The sequence below is a fragment of the Bombus flavifrons genome, chromosome 17 (assembly GCF_040668555.2).
Source record: "Bombus flavifrons isolate JBK064 chromosome 17, iyBomFlav1_principal, whole genome shotgun sequence".
Classification (NCBI taxonomy): Eukaryota; Metazoa; Arthropoda; class Insecta; order Hymenoptera; family Apidae; genus Bombus; species Bombus flavifrons.
The window spans coordinates 4,104,141-4,121,283 of record NC_138458.1 but is presented as its reverse complement, the minus strand read 5'-3'; the positions used below and the strand labels follow the sequence as shown (position 1 = coordinate 4,121,283).

General features: G+C 31.0%; 1 protein-coding gene and 1 long non-coding RNA gene across 2 annotated transcripts; one reads left to right on the top strand and one right to left on the bottom strand.

The window, feature by feature from the left end:
• Positions 1–3,423: 3,423 nt before the first annotated feature.
• LOC138188748 (dynein beta chain, ciliary-like) lies at positions 3,424–17,124 on the top strand. The gene is made up of 7 exons (XM_069130788.1): positions 3,424–3,665; positions 9,607–9,837; positions 10,766–10,873; positions 12,132–12,351; positions 14,326–14,478; positions 14,771–14,979; positions 16,426–17,124. The coding sequence occupies exons 1-7, from the start codon at positions 3,537–3,539 to the stop codon at positions 16,663–16,665; spliced, it is 1,290 nt and encodes a 429-aa protein (XP_068986889.1). The 5' UTR covers positions 3,424–3,536; the 3' UTR covers positions 16,666–17,124.
• LOC138188754 (uncharacterized) lies at positions 6,810–8,023 on the bottom strand. Its single transcript, XR_011175647.1, has 3 exons — positions 7,653–8,023; positions 7,234–7,558; positions 6,810–7,152 (listed from the first exon to the last, which is right to left on the bottom strand). It is a non-coding gene; the product is annotated as an uncharacterized LOC138188754 (long non-coding RNA).
• Positions 17,125–17,143: the final 19 nt, after the last annotated feature.

The window sequence follows — 17,143 nt, the reverse complement described above, 5'->3', positions numbered from 1 at the left end:
CTTGCGGCACTCCATTATTTTATGTCCGTAGGTACCACAGTAATGGCACCTAACCTGGTGGCCCGATAACTTGCGTCGTTTGGCTTCGGGTTCCGCCGGTGAATTTCTTGGCGAAGATGTCGGCTCCTCCTCGTAACAGAAGGGTCTCATTTCGTTCCGAAATTGGTCCTCATTTTTGATGTCACTCGTGAGAGCCAATCGTTTAAAACGTTGGTCACGCATGCTTGCAAGGAAGAGAATGATGGCGGTAAGTATTTCGTCCTTCGTAGAATGTCGCCACCACGTCTTCAGGAGGGAATAAAGACGACAGTAATAAGCCCCTAGAGATTCGTTCTTTCCCTGTGGTTCCCTAGATATCTTTATTAACGACGAGGACGTTGTCTCTTGGCCACCGAAATGCGCAAGGAATCGTTCCTTAACAGTAGACCAGGTAATCTCTTCGTCTACCATCGTTTGCGTCAGCCAATGTGCTGCAGAAACCTCTAAAGCTTCATTTAAGGCAGAGTATAACGCACTGTCTCGTAGAGGGTTGTCCTTCACAAGCCGACTAACAGCCGAGCACCACGCGGCTGGATCGGCGCCTGCGACTTCGGGGTTAAAACATGGTAGTGATAATTTCTCAGGTTTTACACTCGGCACCTGTTCTCTCGGCTGAGTCAACTGGTCCACGTCCCTCAAAAGTTGTTCCATTGTTATAAATGGTCCTGATCCCACTTCTGATGTCGGGTTAACATTAGAATTTAGGGCGCGTAACGATTCTTCGTTTGGATTAGCCATCGTTTTACGAAGCAGAGATTATATTTACACGTATGTACAAGACTTTTACGAAGTATAATGAATATTGAGTTTAACGGATAATAAGTTTGACGAATAATAAGTTTAACGAATAATAAGATTAACGAATAATGTTTTACGAATAATAAGTTTAACGAATAATGAGTTTAATGAACGCTATTAACAATGTTCTTGGGTTCAAACGAATCCACGGTCAACAGGATAACTCTTTACTATGCGTAGAATAATTTTAGGCACAAAACACGATTACTGAGACGCTCGGTATAAACTGCTCGATGTGTCACTCTCCAAGGCGATCACGCGAATAATAATCTGATGGAAATTTTTCTCGTTGTACGATTGCATTTGTTTGTTATATGCTCGTTGAAAACATCGAGAAGGTTCCAATCGCCGTTGCTAGGCAGTTTCTGCCTAAAGTGTTATTTAATAAGGTTTTGGGTTTATAAACTAACGATTCACTTAAATTCGTTTTCTCCAATATATTTCAGTTTAATAATTCAGTCTTATAACACGTCTTACCACACAGGAATCTCCAAGTCAATAGAACAACGTGGTCGACTTCTAAGACAAAAGAGCGTCGTTAGAAGTCGTACCAACAGCTTGTAGCAACCAGCGATCATACCAACTTAACATTTCTCAACATAAAGTTTGATATATACTCTTTGGAAGCATCGAAAAAGTTCCAAACGCCGTTGCTAGGCAGTTTCTGTCTGGAGTTTGATTATTAATACAACGTGTGTCCCATTATATCGACACCTTCAAAGTACAATCCCATGTGACCAGGCCCGTTCTTGAGGCCGTATGCCGCCACAACCACATTTCTAGGGAGAACCATACAACCACTCCACACCTCCGTCAGGCAAAACGTTCATCCCGTGACCGTGGCTACGTTCGGCGACCAGTTGTCACCTCGAGCCCAATCTCGCAAAATCTTTCTCAAAATTGCAAAGAGAAGGCTCCGGTTTTCCTTTCATCTCAGACATATAATAACAGCCTGTTAGTATACATGTCTGTGTTATGCCTCTGTCATTAACTATTTCCTTCTGTTGGTATTTGTACAGCTTTTTTTCATGCATTTAGCGAAAGAGAAAGTAGCTTGGAATTCATTTAAGCGAAATGTAGCTAAAAACTCGTAATCAAGAACTCTAGTCAACGATATAATTGAAACTGAATGAAGAGGAGAAATCCACTATCCGTAGAAATATAGTGCTAATACAAAGCGAAATAAATAGGCCCATTTTACGTTTAATGACTGCAATCATTAATCTTGTTGATTGGTACAAATTGTATAGACTTTAAAAGTGTTCTCTTTGATTCGATTATACGAACATAGTACATAACCTTCATGACATAGCAAAAAATATTTCAAGTGCCTAATTACAAATATTGACTATTATGTAATTATTATGTAATAGAATTAAAAAAAAGATATCTTTTAGCTTTCTAAAAATAGAAATTTAAGTTTTTAATAGATGAACAATATTTTTTAATTGGAAAATACCAGACGAGCAAAAATCTCTTTCTAGAAAAATGTTTGTTTATTTAAAAATCGGTCATGAAAATAAAATAAAAAGTGTGTAAAATTTGATATTTGGAACGAATGAAAAATTGATTATCTAATTAAGTGTAGCTAAAGGCATTGTACATATGTAAGCGAATGTGGAGTTAAATGGGCGATGGAGTGATGTAAGTTTTCGAAAAATTTGTAAAACGTCACATTTTCTGAATACGATCTTTTAAATAGTTAATTTTGAAAGAATAGTAGATGGATTTAAAAAAAATTCTGGTAGGCGGCAGAAACTATTTAAATAAAAAAATTTTTCTGAGTATAAAAGTCAATTTTAATGACCTTTTAACTACGAAGAAAGATAGATAATTTATTTGTTATTTGAGACATTTTAAATACTTTTATGAAACTTCCTAACATTTTCATTTTATTTTGCATACAAGCTTTTTTTGTTTTCTTTTCATTTAAAGATTTGTATATTTGTTAGAAAAGAATGGCTCTGAAAAATGATTAGTTTAAAAGATATTTTAACTTTGATTTTATAAAATTTATCGTATAAAAGACAAGGAAAGATAACGAAGTGCTTTTATGTGTATATTTCTCTCTTTTCCATATATTCAATTTGATGAAATTGACATTGAAATATCTTTTAAACTAAGCATTCTCAAATACAAGTACCTTAATCATATACTACTTTTCGTAATAATATTTTTCCTGTAGACAATTAAAAAATGTATTGTATGGTGTATGAAAGATGTATAGTTAATAAAGGCAAAGATCACCTTAAGATTCACCTAGACAAATCTGGTGGTCACCATAAGATGTCCTCCTTCAAACATAGCAAGTTTCATTTAAAATACTTCTACGGAAAATGTATAGTTAAAGAGATATTTGTGCGTATCGATCAAAATAAGACACTCTGTATAGAAGAGAATATATTTACAAAATAGTATCCTATTTCGTCCCATACTCCTCTATACATATGTATATATGTATACATATATAGCAGATATACATATATACATGTGTACATATATAGTAACGGTGCAATTTTCAGTATGAATTTAGCCAAGATCCAACTTCAGATCACAAAAGAAACCTTTGAAGGTATCCGCATATACTCTGCTGTCATAGAAGTCGTTATTTCTTTGTATAAACATACGATAAAGAAACAGATTAACAGTAATATAAAATGTTATATTTAATTCAATAAATAAAGTTCTAACCAGGAAAAATGGATAAAAAGGATGATGAGAAAAAGGAGGAGGATCCGCGATTGGAATATATGTTTAATTATTTGACGTATTCGAGAAAATTAAAAGCCGACAGATGGACGAAAATGTTATCCAATGCGGATTTCAAGGTAACTTGAATACGTTTAATGGTTTGATAGAAGTGCTATCATAGAAATCAATTTATTTTTCGAAGAAGGATAAACAAAACTGTTGTATAATTTAATAAAGCTTTCATCTTTTACAACGCCATTTTATCTGCAAACCAGACACCATATTTGTTATAAAACAAATTTTTATTGTTATGATATAAGATTTAATATCTTCAATTAAATAAATTTTGGTTGAAGATAATCATTACTAATAATGGAAATTTAACTTTCGTTACCATTTGATTGGTTAATTGGTTAATTGGTTTAATTTGTTTGGTTACAGTAACCACTATCGATGGCAGAATTTTTTTCTGGTCACATTCGGTTACTGTCAACTATTAGCATTACTGATAATTAATACATATTCATGGACAACATAAAAAAACCAATTTTAAAAATTGGTATCTTATTAAGCAAGAAAGCAGTATGAAAACATGTGAAACAAAGAATAGAATAAGAGATATTGGTAAGATATTAATGCAAGCGTTAATAAAAATATTATCCTATAATATTTATTATCTTATTCTTTGTTTCATATATTTTCATATAACTACAATTTAATTATTTCGCTATCGATAATGTTTACTAGTAGCAAGAAGATTGTAATTATTCATAATGGTTATTCGTAATCGGAACAAATAAAAATTATTATTTTTTAATCATTTTAATTTTAGGAAATTTCTGAGATTTATTAATAACTGACTGCTATTTAAATAAACATTCATTTTTACTCAATGACTTTTCTCTCATTGATGAAAAATGTTTAAACTAACTATTATTTTGCATCTCTACTGCAAACGCATTGGAATACCTGCACTGTGCAAATATATTCCTTTCTTAAATGCAATTACATGTTCGTTTGGATCTTATCGCGCGTGTAAGGCTATTAAGATAAAGGAACGAAACTTGACTATTACTCACAGGTAAATTCCCGTTTTACTTTTGCATTATAAATATGAAAGAGGATAAAGTTCTGAAAGGTTCCGGTGGCCGATCGATACGAAATTTGAAGGGAGTAGTGTACTATAAATATAAAGTTTTAGCTTTGAGTATTCATTAGTTTTCGAGAGATTAATAAACTAAATAGCCGATGATGCAATAGCGATATTCAGTCTTAGTATCTATAGGGTGTCCCACGTAAGATATACTATTGTAACCTCAGTTATCTACGGGATCTTACATTTTGTTTAACTATTCTTGAAAGTGATTACGCAGTCAAAAGATGACTGGATTAATATTCCTATTAAATAGGGTTGCCATTTAGCAAATTGTTAATTTAAAATAAAGAGCATTAAAACTCCAAAGCCTTCCGCCTGAAACTTGGAAACTCCCAACTACATACTTTTTTAGGTTAGATATGATAACTGTATAGCACAACATTTGCATTTAGACTGCTTCGAATGCATCTAATGCGAACGCAACACTTGGAAATCATTTTTAGAAAAGTAAATGCATTGCTACCTAGTATATTAGAACACGCGTAGATGTTGTTGCAAATAGTAGGAAAATATGAAAAATAAATCGCGTTACGTTGGACACTCTGTATATACATATATGCGGTATATCGTAACATAACATGTTTGGCCACAGAAATTGAAACGTAGTTTAAAAAAGGACGGGCAGATCGTAGGTGAAACCCCCTATAGGTACCGAAGCCGATATCGATATTGTAAATCGCTAATCCCCTCAAATTTCATTTCGGTCAGTCACCGAAGCCTCTTGGAACAGCTGTGAGGTATTTAATCACAAAATGCACTTAAACATTTCCTTATTGCAAAGAAAATATTATTGCACACCTTTCACTATGATCTTATCGGTTACATGATATTACATAAGTCGCACTTTAATACTTTCATTTAAACCTTTCATTTCGATTTTCATCTTCGAAATTTTTATTATCTGAAAGGTCATAAATAAAATATGTGTTGCATTGTGGATAACTTAGAAGGAAAATGTCTGGGAAATCGCAATTACGTGAACGTAGCTCATTGAATGAGTAGCGGAACATTTATTTTGATTCATTTATCTAAAATATTTTATCACGTCACAACTTATTATTACTTGTTATTTTTGACAACACGATTTAAAAAGTTATATTTCAAAGAAGAATTTATCTTAGGATGCCTTCTAATATACAGGGTGTATCTTCTAAGATTAACCACCATTTTTCAGGCATTGCTAATAATGTGCCAAAGAAATGTTTTGGACAAAAATTAGTCATTTTTCGACCTGTTACACATTTGGATATTAGAAATTTTTGAAAAATATATTTTTTCAATAAAAACTCAAGGTCACCTTGATATTTTTAAATATTTTGGACTTCGCAGAGCTGTAACTGGCGTCTAGACAAATTCAACGACCTAATATATTACGACCTTGAGGTAATCTTAAGATGACCTTGAATTCAGAAATGTAAATTCTACCAATAGCAGTAGTTTATCGTAATACAAAACGGTATTGTTGTTATTGTTGGACCTTTTTAATAAACTTATTAGTTTATCAGTCTTAGTCTTATTTTGAATATGTAATTTGATCGAAATAGAATAATTTTCCATATTCTTTCTGTTGACCTAACTTAAATTGCTGAATACAAGGTTATCTCAAGGACATTGTGTAGGAAGCCTTTGAATCAAAATATATATCTTTTAAAAAAGTCAACGTGATTATCTTTTAATGAAAACAATTTTTTTGGTAATTTCTAATATCCAAATGTGTAGCGGGCCAAAAACTGACTGACTGTCTTTTAAAGTTTTTTTCTGGGCAAATTATCGGAAATGCTTGAAAGATGCTTTCAGTATACATCCTGTATACGATTAATTTTCATTAAAATATTTTCTGTTTTTATGGTGATCACGTGTAAGCTAAAAGAACGCAATAATACAGATTAACGCAATAAAGTGATCATCTGAAGTAAAAATAAAAGGATCATAAATTGTGCTTATAAAACAGAGTAATAAAATAAAAATTCATTAATTTATCAGATTATGCATTTTGATAAAAAACAATCTGCGTCTTTCTACTTTTTTCGATAAGTATATCGTAAGTAAAGATAGAGTACATCGTGAGTAAAGACAAAAATGCGTTGTGGAAAGAAGTAGTCATAACGACCTGTCGAAAGATCTTTGGTAATGTATGAGCATACGTATATTATTTATTGCAGCTAGGCTTAAAGCCTAGTACAATCTTTGATTACATAAGTGCATGTACAGTAGGATTTCGTTTGCATTTTAACATGTTATCTATCTTTATACAGAGTGAGTCGACAAGAAGTACTATCTAAAATAACTTGTTACCTATTGTTTATATTGAAAGATGTCTTAAGTGAATTATGCTGTATTGCATGGGATTCACTGAATGGTTGCAATTTTATTTTTTAATATCTTGTATTTCCTGTGATATCAAGGCAACCTCTTTTAGATGCCACCGTATATTTTTCTTGACATTAGTCGGCCCAGTTGAACGTTTTCTGCAAGAAGGTATTAATCTATTTATAATGAGAAACCAATGTGGCAGATATCTTAGTTTGAATTTGTCAAATTTAACTCACGAAAGACAAAGACAACATAAGCACAAAAATATCTCGTCGCGTCATTCCTTGTCTTTCATATTTGAATAGGTTAATTTGTCAACACAAAAGTGTCGCGTCGACTGACTCATACTGCATATGCATTGTGGATGAATGTAATGAGCCAAGTCGCTCGGCCAAAACATGTATTATTATTATTAATGTATCATTGTATTATTGTACTAGTGCCTCGAATGTCTTGTTGTTTTGTCACGAAGTTTTATTTATTACTTAGTCATATGTATATTAATCTCATCGGAGCCTTTTAGTTTTTTGATATTTATAGTATTCAAAATTGCCGCATGTCCTTCAAATTTATAAATTTTCCGTTGTACACCACATTGTGTCCACTGATATCCAATTTCCTCATTTTCGACGCTACGATGTTCACCATTACTCACCTCGCTTGTTTCAATTGTTTCAGATTTATATCTTTGTTGAATATTTGAATTAAAGTTAGAATCAGAATTAGAATCAAAATATATTCTATTCCATTTAACTTTACGGCTTCGTTTCGCCATATTAAAACTTGCATACGACGAACTGACCGATGTCACTCTAGCGGAACATTCCGCAAGTTACTTTTTCTTTGGGAACTATTGATATGCACGCAAGTGTATATGTAGATTCACACACAGATGGTGTGTGGGCATTAAACATATGTACATATGTAGATGTAAAGATATTTTTACTATTCTGTTGAATGTTTAAAAGTTTATATACAGTATGATTCGATTAGGTTAGATTAAATTAGAACTAACAATTAATTAACTACTAATTAGTATAAGGTTACATCAGAGTACAAATAGAGTTTTACGACTGAAAAGATAAATATTTATTTTGATCGTAATACTGACACACGTAGTGAAATGGGGCACGTCTCGAACACTCGCAGTTCAATAAGGACTAAAGAATATTATCGATTTGATATTACATATCGATTGAGATCTTCTGTATCGATCAAACCATAGTTTAGTTGAAAAAGTGGCACCATACAGTAAAACAAAATCTGGATGAATTATGAATGATTTGATAAATTACATATGATCAGTCATGCATGTTCCGGACATATAGACTCATTACCAAAGTTGCTGTTGTCATTATAAGCGATAAGTCATAGAATCAGAGAGCCGTGATACAAATGGATTAAAGTCACTACTCAGTACTAGTACGGCATTGGTAAAAATGGTCCAGTTTGATTTTGACGTACCAATACGTCATTGGCGGATTTGATCAGTTCGACTTTCATGTACCAGTACGTCATGGATTGCGAATGGGTTAAAGTTAAAACATCTGCTACACTAATTGTTTTTTAACATAAATAGGTTTTAATACTATTTATTTATTTGTAGATAAATATTAGTTGTATTTAAAAGTATATGATCTCTAACTGGCCATCTACAAAAAAAAAAGGTAATTATACCACATTATGTCCCCTCTGAAACCATTCACTTCCTGTTTGAAACATTTTTTCATACAGTGGATAGTTTTCTAGTAATTTGCATATTTTGTTTATAACCAAACACTCTGTATAATGTTAATCATTATCTTGCTCTAAATCAGAGGAGGGCATATTTATTTACATAAATTAATATAACAACAATTAATATTTTTGTTATGTGTAGATTATGATGTATTATTTGATGTACCGTCTGAGCTCAAATATGCTGAACAAGAATGGAAAAAGATAAGAATTGGCAAGGATAATTTTTGTTATGAATCCTTCAATTCGTTCCAAATATCAGATTGTTACCAGCGTAAAATGCGGTCATTAAAAATCGTCATTTATTTGATAATTTCAAGGGAGGATGATAGAGATAATATTTTGGACAATATTTGCGTAGCCCATAAAATATTTGTCAAACTAATAAGTTGTTGACATATGTGGATTTTATTACTCTTTTGTAGAGTATTTAGTCAGTTCACGCGATATTGCCGTGGTTGCGGATGGGTTAATTTGTCAACTATCAAATTTAATATGAAAGACAAGGAGTGATGTGATGCGGTATTTTTGTGCTTACGTTGTCTTCGTCTTTCATAAGTTAAATTTAACAAATTCAAATCAAGATATCTGCCACGATAATGTCTTTTCGTTATAAATATATTAATATCTCTTTATAATATAAGATATTAGAAAATACAATTGCGCTCATTCGATGAGTTCCATGAAATGCAACATAATTCATTTAAGACGTTTTTCGATAAAACCAATATGTAACGAGTTATTTTTGGTAGTACTTCTCACTGATTCACCCTGTATAAGATTCACAATAATACAATCGGTTAAAGAAATTCCAAAACTGAAATTGTCTCTTTAATTCAATGATGAATGAATTACGGGACTTTCACATACAGGATTTAATCACGAAGTTCTTTGGAATTGCATCGGAGATGGTCCTCGTGTTGCAACTGACACCCGCCGGTGTCTTAGTACCCTATCTCGAAATAACGCAATCTAAGAGAAAGCAGACGTATTTCTTGAAGAGGAAGCCCCAAAAGGTCACTGAGGATAACTACAAAGATTTGTTGATACCAGGTGACATGGCACCGAATCCAATCGAGGAACTGGCAGTGCTTGTAGAAGATGTTAGTTCTCTAACTTTGTCTAATTACTTATTCTTTAACGAAACATTCCATTATATTCGACTCGTTAAAATCTAGTTTCTCTTTTTTTATTTTGTGATTTTAGTTGCAACACTATGTTAATTACATATGTAGTGTAAAAATATATAACGTCTTTCTCTAAACTAGTAAATATTAATTTGGTAGGTAAAATTTGATATTTGGTATTTATTGTAACATTAATTGAGTTTAAAGATTAATTTTCAAGCTTAATTTTTTGTCACCTTTCTTTCCTGAATATTTTCTGCTTTTAGAAGATAATTAAGATAGCAAAATATGTGGTAAAAGTAAAAACAGATAAATATAGAAAAAATCCTAAATGTGATTTTTGAAAATATCAATCAAACAATCCATAATTTAAGACTTAAAGGATTCATTTGTTTTAATTAATCGAAATTTTTTTATTAGATGAAGTTGTATAATCATCTATTTTCAAAGTGGTGTAATTCTATGTCCTATAATCTATAGTCTGTCTAAATAGTCAGGTACCAATAATCGAAAAGAAAGGATATTGATATTAAATAACGGTATTTTGTTCTTCCTGGTCTTATCTATAAACAAAAGTGTATTAAAACATAAAACAAAAATTTTAAGTAATTTAAATTTAATAAATCGTACAATTCACTAATTTTGCAAGTAAGTCCATTTATAATCTTGAAACAAGATATTGGTCCAGTTAATTCTCAAAAAACTACTTGTGTAATGTATTTACATCATTGAACACATAGAGACGCGGACGAACTAAGAAACAAAAGAAAATGAACTTACTTTCAAAATATTATTTTATACAGTTTAGATATACATATATGAAAACTGTTATATTAATTCAGTCATTAATTCAGTCACTATATATCGGTCCTTAAATAATTTTTATATAATGTAATATTTTCAGGCATACGTACCCATTTTATCTAATCCAAAAAATCACGTTGGGTGGCCGGAAGTTGTTCGGAAAGATGTTAAGAAACAAGTATACGACCTTCGAAGTCTAATATGGCAGGTAGAAAGATATTTATTTAAAAAATAGTAAAGCAGTTAATTTTATATTTAACAATGATTCAGTATATACAGTGTGTCCGGTTTATCTCAAAGCACAAAAATATTTCGAAAAACACGAGTGATGCAAAAAAAACGTTTTAGACAAAAATTACACGACATGGAGAGGGATATACAATAGTATACTCTCTTATTTATTTAACCTTGCAGTGACCTTGAAACCGGCTGTGAAAATGATATTGTAATTTTTAAATGGAAGTATCTATCTTTTATTGCATGTTTTTGCAGCTGACATTCAGATGTTTTCAAAACATTAGAATTTTATATCTTTCGCAAAAGATACAGGTTTGTAGCGTCTTGAGAACGTCTGAGTGTCACCCTTTTCACAGAACGTTTCAAGGTCATCGCAAGGTCAAATACTTAAGAGTACAATATGTCCACTTTGATATCGTGCAATTCTTTTTTGTATCATTCATGTTCTTCGAAATATCTCAGTAGTTCGAGATAAATGGGATACACTGTATATGTATAAGATTTATTTTTTTGTATTTCTAATTCCTTCTCATTGTCATATAACTCTCGGAGCATCCATCACATCCAAAGACCCATATCTGTTCATACTTCTATCCCAAGCACACATATTGTCTGTTATATTTAATACTAAAAATTAAACGTATTAGTTTATCCTTATTTCTCCTAACCTAACCCTAACCTAACCTATATACACTATCCTATATGCTATTACGTATCTACCTTTGCCTTACAATCAGTTCGGTGCCTATATTTTTATGGGGTTTTTTTTCCAAAACTGAATTAACCGCTTCACTTATCCTATCTTTTACTATATTTTCTTTTCTTCGCACACTATAATCTAACCTATAGCCATTTTTTTACTAAGCCTTTTAAGGTGCCTATCTCTAAACTACATGAAACACATTTTCTTTTTCCCTTGTCCAACTAGTAACGATTACGCTCCTCAACATTTCCGCATCTTGTTCTTCCTTCCTTCTCCAGATATTCCGCTTTACCCGCTGTTCTCATGTATTTGTACCTACCAATAATGATTTAGTAACGAATTCATATGTAGATATCTGGTATGAAATTTTTTGCTTCAACGTTATAGAATGCATTTTTATGTTGACATCTTTAAATACAAACTGTATAATTTTATAGTTATTAATTGACCTATTGCATTCGTTTATATGCATATTAAAGGCTATGTGAAGAACAAATTAAAATATTATTACTTATACAAAATACAGGTGAAAGGAAAAATAACAGGACAAACTTTACTACCAATGCCAATGGGTATCGAAGAAATTCTTGATGAGCAATTCAATTCTAAATTAGAGTCTCCTAAATTACTCCAAGTAAAGAACAACATAGAGGAAATTGTTATAAAGTGGGCGACACAAATTAATGAGATCCTCAACGTAGAGTTCTCAAAGTTTTCAACGAATGAAAAGGAAATTCCTGTGTCCGGTAATCTACTAATTTTTCAAACCATATCTGTTTATAGTTTATTATTTTTTTTTTATCATTACATATAACTGAGACCTATATACGTATATTAGCATTTCGAATATTATCATATACTTAATTTGTATACTTAGAATATATTGTTTCAAATATTGTAATAAAAAGAGACATGTTTTCTGTGAAATTATTCTCTAAAATCTTAGATATTTTCTTTATATTTTTTAAAAAATAAGTATTTTATCAGATATTTCAAACATAGTTATAGAATATAAGTTTAGGATAAATTACTATACATAGTTCATAATAATATTATATTTAGCATACTTTAAGTATGCTATGTTACTATTAGGGTAATCTAGATAGAGATGGATTAGGCGAAGAAACGAGTCAGGTAAATTTTTAAAACTATATATCTGTGAAATGCGTGAAGTGAATCAGTATTGTTTTATTGTAATGACTATAATTTGAGCGTATTAGATAACAATAATTTTTTGCATATTTATAAGAATGTAATTATAATTCTAATTCAGTACGGCAGTTTTTAAGTCAATTTAATTAATTAATTAGTAATTATTCTGAACAAGGGCGACTTCATCGATTTGAATGATTTTTAAATATGTTGTCAAGGTCAACATTCTGAACAACTTTTTCCTATAAATAAACCGCCATTCAGTTTTAGTCTTCAAATTACAAGCAATTCATGCATAATGCTATATACAGGGTGGTTGGTAACTGGTGGTACAAACGGAAAGGGGGTGATTCTACGCGAAAAAAGAAGTCGAAAATATAGAATAAAAATGTTTCGTTTGAGGCTTTGTTTTCGAGAAAATCGATTTTGAATTTTCGCTCGGTACGCGTGCACTTTATCACGTCTCGTTATAACAGATCTCACTGTAGATTTTAAAAAAAATTAAAAAAAAAAAAATGAAAAAAATGTTTATTCTATATTTTCGACTTCTTTTTTCGCGTAGAATCACCCCCTTTCCGCTTGTACCACCAGTTACCAACCACCCTGTATATGTATATATTAACAAATTATTTTATAAATTTTTGTTTTCGAAACAATTTGACCATTTTTCTGTTTCTAACGATTGTGATCTTATTTTCTACCATCTTTTGAACGATAGTAAGTAACTATTCTGAATCATATTAAATCTTGAATATTATCAATTATCCGTCGAGAAAATTTGCAGTAGATGTTGAAGACTAGTTTAGGAGTTTTCTAAACTGTGTTTTCATTTCTCCAAGGGGAGGAAGAATTAGTGTTCTATTTAGAAGAAATGAAAGGCCTATTGTTTTATCTGACAACAATGGACATGTGCAAATAAATGTGTCTATGTCGGCTGCAAGAATATGTAATAGAAAATGGTGGTATCCATTTAAAAATTTTAATGTCGCCTTTACTGGATGTTTCAAGGTCAAGTGCGCAAGAGTACAGTATGATGCAATCTTTGTCTCAAACATTTTTTCGCATCCTTCCTATTTTCTCAGATATCTGAGCATTACCAGTTAAACAGGACACACTGTATGTATAGCAAAAAGTTGTTCAGAATATTGATCAACATATTTCAAGGTCATTGAAATCGTTGGTATCGCCTTTATTCTGGAATAATTACATTAAATTAATAATTTAATTCAATAGAATAATGTAGCTTTTGTTGAATTCAACTTACCTACCTGTAAGTAAGTAAAAATAAGTAAAAGTAAAGATAGACTACATCCAAAATTGTATTTGCGAATTTTCCATATTTATAAAAATATTCTATTACGATAATTACATGTTTTAGGAAAGACAGTTCACTACTTCAAGTAGCAAGTATATTTTATCAGTTTAAAAATATTTGAGTTTTTCACTTTAAAAATATTAAATATGACGTGTTTTTGAAGAAAAAATTCATCTCACTTGTAATTATCCTGCCATTGTACAAGGAAGGTACGACAATTATTAATATCATTCGAAATCGTTTATTTCACTAGAGTTGGTCTATTGGAACATGAGACTAAAGAATATGGAATCGCTTTATTATCAATTAAAAGACCCAAAAGTACGACAGATGGATCTATTTCTAGAAAAAATGGAAAGTCCATATTCGGTGTATTTCAAAAATTTAGTAAAGAACGTGACTGCATGTAAGTAATAGTTAGGAAAAAGAAAATGTTTTATTTCTTATAATTATTGACTATGGAGTTATTGACTTTATGACTGGAATAGCATTTTCTTACCCTTAATTTAAGGAATATGGACACTTATGATTCAACTTAAAATTATAATTGCTTCTTCTTTTCCTATTCAAAATAGTTCTAATTTAATCTTTGAGAAATACTAAATCTTAATCCTTTTGTTAAATTGAAAATAAAAATTACTATTATACTTAATAGATATATTATTTATGTTCAAATGATCTTTGTTCTAATCTTTCAGCATTGTTGGAAACAAGGGATATAAATCTTTACTTGAAACCTCTGGAAATGTATTTCAATGAAATTGAAAACGTTGAGTTCAGAGATATAATATGGAAATTAAAGTTACTGTTTCACTGTGTTTGCTTAATGTGGTCGAACTCGAAATATTACTCTATGGAAAGAATTATCGCTCTGTTACGGGAAATTTCAAATTTATTAATTTCTCAGGTATTTAATTCACATAGTATAATCACATAACAGATAACATATTGACACAAACATTTTTTAGCATTATTGAACAAATTTTCATTAACCATTATTTGGAAAGTGTGTACCTAAAATGCGTCGCAAAAAGTAAGAGTATATTCATGAAACACAGAGTATGTGTAGCTGTTATAATATAGAATTAAATTGTAACGAAACAATTATTTTATTTTTTAATTTTATTACTAACAGGGCTCGCCATAACACAAAATATTGTACCATTTCCTCATGACGAGTATACTCATCAGAAACAGCTAACTGAATAAAAAAATTATTTAAATAGAGAGTCATTTGTTATTTCAAAGTTCTAGTTACTACTAGACCAATCAGTTACTTTATTTAATGCTTTATTTTACACTTTCAATATATCGCTTGATGTACTTTTTGATTCTCATTTACGTCCTATCCGGGTATCACCTGATAAAATTTTATTACGAATAAAAATTACATTATCTACAACATTATTATTTCAAGTTCATTCACAAATTTATTGTATCCTGCGTCCGTTTGTCGTGCATCGGCAATTAAGGTCCAATTTATTCCAAGTGTTTAAGATGCATGTTGTTCTCGTGGTTTCTAATTCTAAGAATAATTTACGATACGTTTATTGAATAGAAAACATCAAAGGTTTAAATGGTGATTAAGTTTATGACGTCCTTGGCGATAAAGTTAACATATGCAAAATTAGTGAAATATTTAAATTTAAAAAAATAGTAGATATTCTCCTCTATATTGTAAACTTTAAAATGATCTCTAAATGATAATGACTCTGAATAATCTGACTTCTTTGGATGTATTTTATGGCGACACGTGAAGGTCTTGTTCTTTTTGTCAATGATAAATAATGCAATAGACTTACAACAATGAATGAAAAATGAACGTATGTTGTGTAATACAACACATGGAATGAATACTGAAAAAAAAATTACGACAATCCATAATTGGCAGATGTTAGTCTTGCTTTGAAATAGATGGTAATGGATTTGAAATAGAATGTAAAAACAAATCATTATTTTTCATTGAAAGGACTGCCTTTAGGACTTATGTTGATTACAGATACTTTACATCTTGTCAGCGAGTTCTATAAGCTCACAGTTTTAAATGATTTTCTTCTAACATTTGTTACACTGCAAAATGCGTTTATTCGCGTACAGATAATAATAGTGATGTAAAAAGAAAATGATAAAAATACAATATGATATATATAATATATAGACTGACCATTAATCGCCCCCTATCGGTGTTGTGGGTCAACTATAGAAATCCGCGAAATTCGATAGCGACGCATCTTGTATGGAAATTAACATTTTGGAAAATAAGCACGATTTTTCTGCTAATCGTTACTTTAATATTAACAGGGAAGATAACGCTCGTATTTGATATTTTTGTCACTTGATTATTGTTTTATAGGCAGTGAAACATATAAATCCGTCAACTTTATTCGAAGGAGATATTGAAGACAACAAAGCGAAGATAGCGGAGGTAATACCGACGCTCAATAATTATCAAGAATTGTTTCGATCATATAAAGAAAAGGTAGAAACTTACTTTAAGTCGCAAGAACCTATACTTTGGACGTTTCACGAGAAGCTAATTTTCGAAAGGATTCATATGTTTGAGAAGAGACTTAAAGAAATCGAGGTTTGCTGAATAATATCTATAAATACGTGCTTTTAATTTATCAACATTTATGCCGTTTAAACAAAGTCAATTTTTATCGATATGAAGAAACGACAGTGGTTAACAAAAGAAAATTGTATCTAAAGTTATAGGGAAAATTTGAGCACTTTAACCATTTTTTGTTAACTTTTGTTATTGTTCAGTAAGTTTCGTTGGTAAAACTGGCAAATAAAACTGGTAAAGTTTCGTTGTTTAGGGGACCAACCTCCAATGACCTTAACCTTCACATATGTCACCCTCGTGAGTTATCTTCAGAAGGTTATAGCTGTTGCTAGTTGTTTGTAAAAGATATTAACGCTTCATGTGGAAATGGAGGTACAAATGCTGGACCTACTACTGTTTTATTCCATATGGGTCAGGTTAGGATAGGCCAGGTAAAAATGCTGAAACCTAACCTGAACCTAGTTGATGATGAAATAGTTAAGAGATTCGTTTCCTCTTTAAGGAC

Coding starts and splice junctions, on each gene's coding strand:
- LOC138188748 (XM_069130788.1), top strand. CDS start 3,537: ATGGATAAAAAGGATGATGAGAAAAAGGAGGAGGATCCGCGATTGGAA. Junction 3,666..9,606: donor TATCCAATGCGGATTTCAAG/GTAACTTGAATA, acceptor TTTCACATACAG/GATTTAATCACGAAGTTCTT. Junction 10,874..12,131: donor TTCGAAGTCTAATATGGCAG/GTAGAAAGATAT, acceptor TACAAAATACAG/GTGAAAGGAAAAATAACAGG.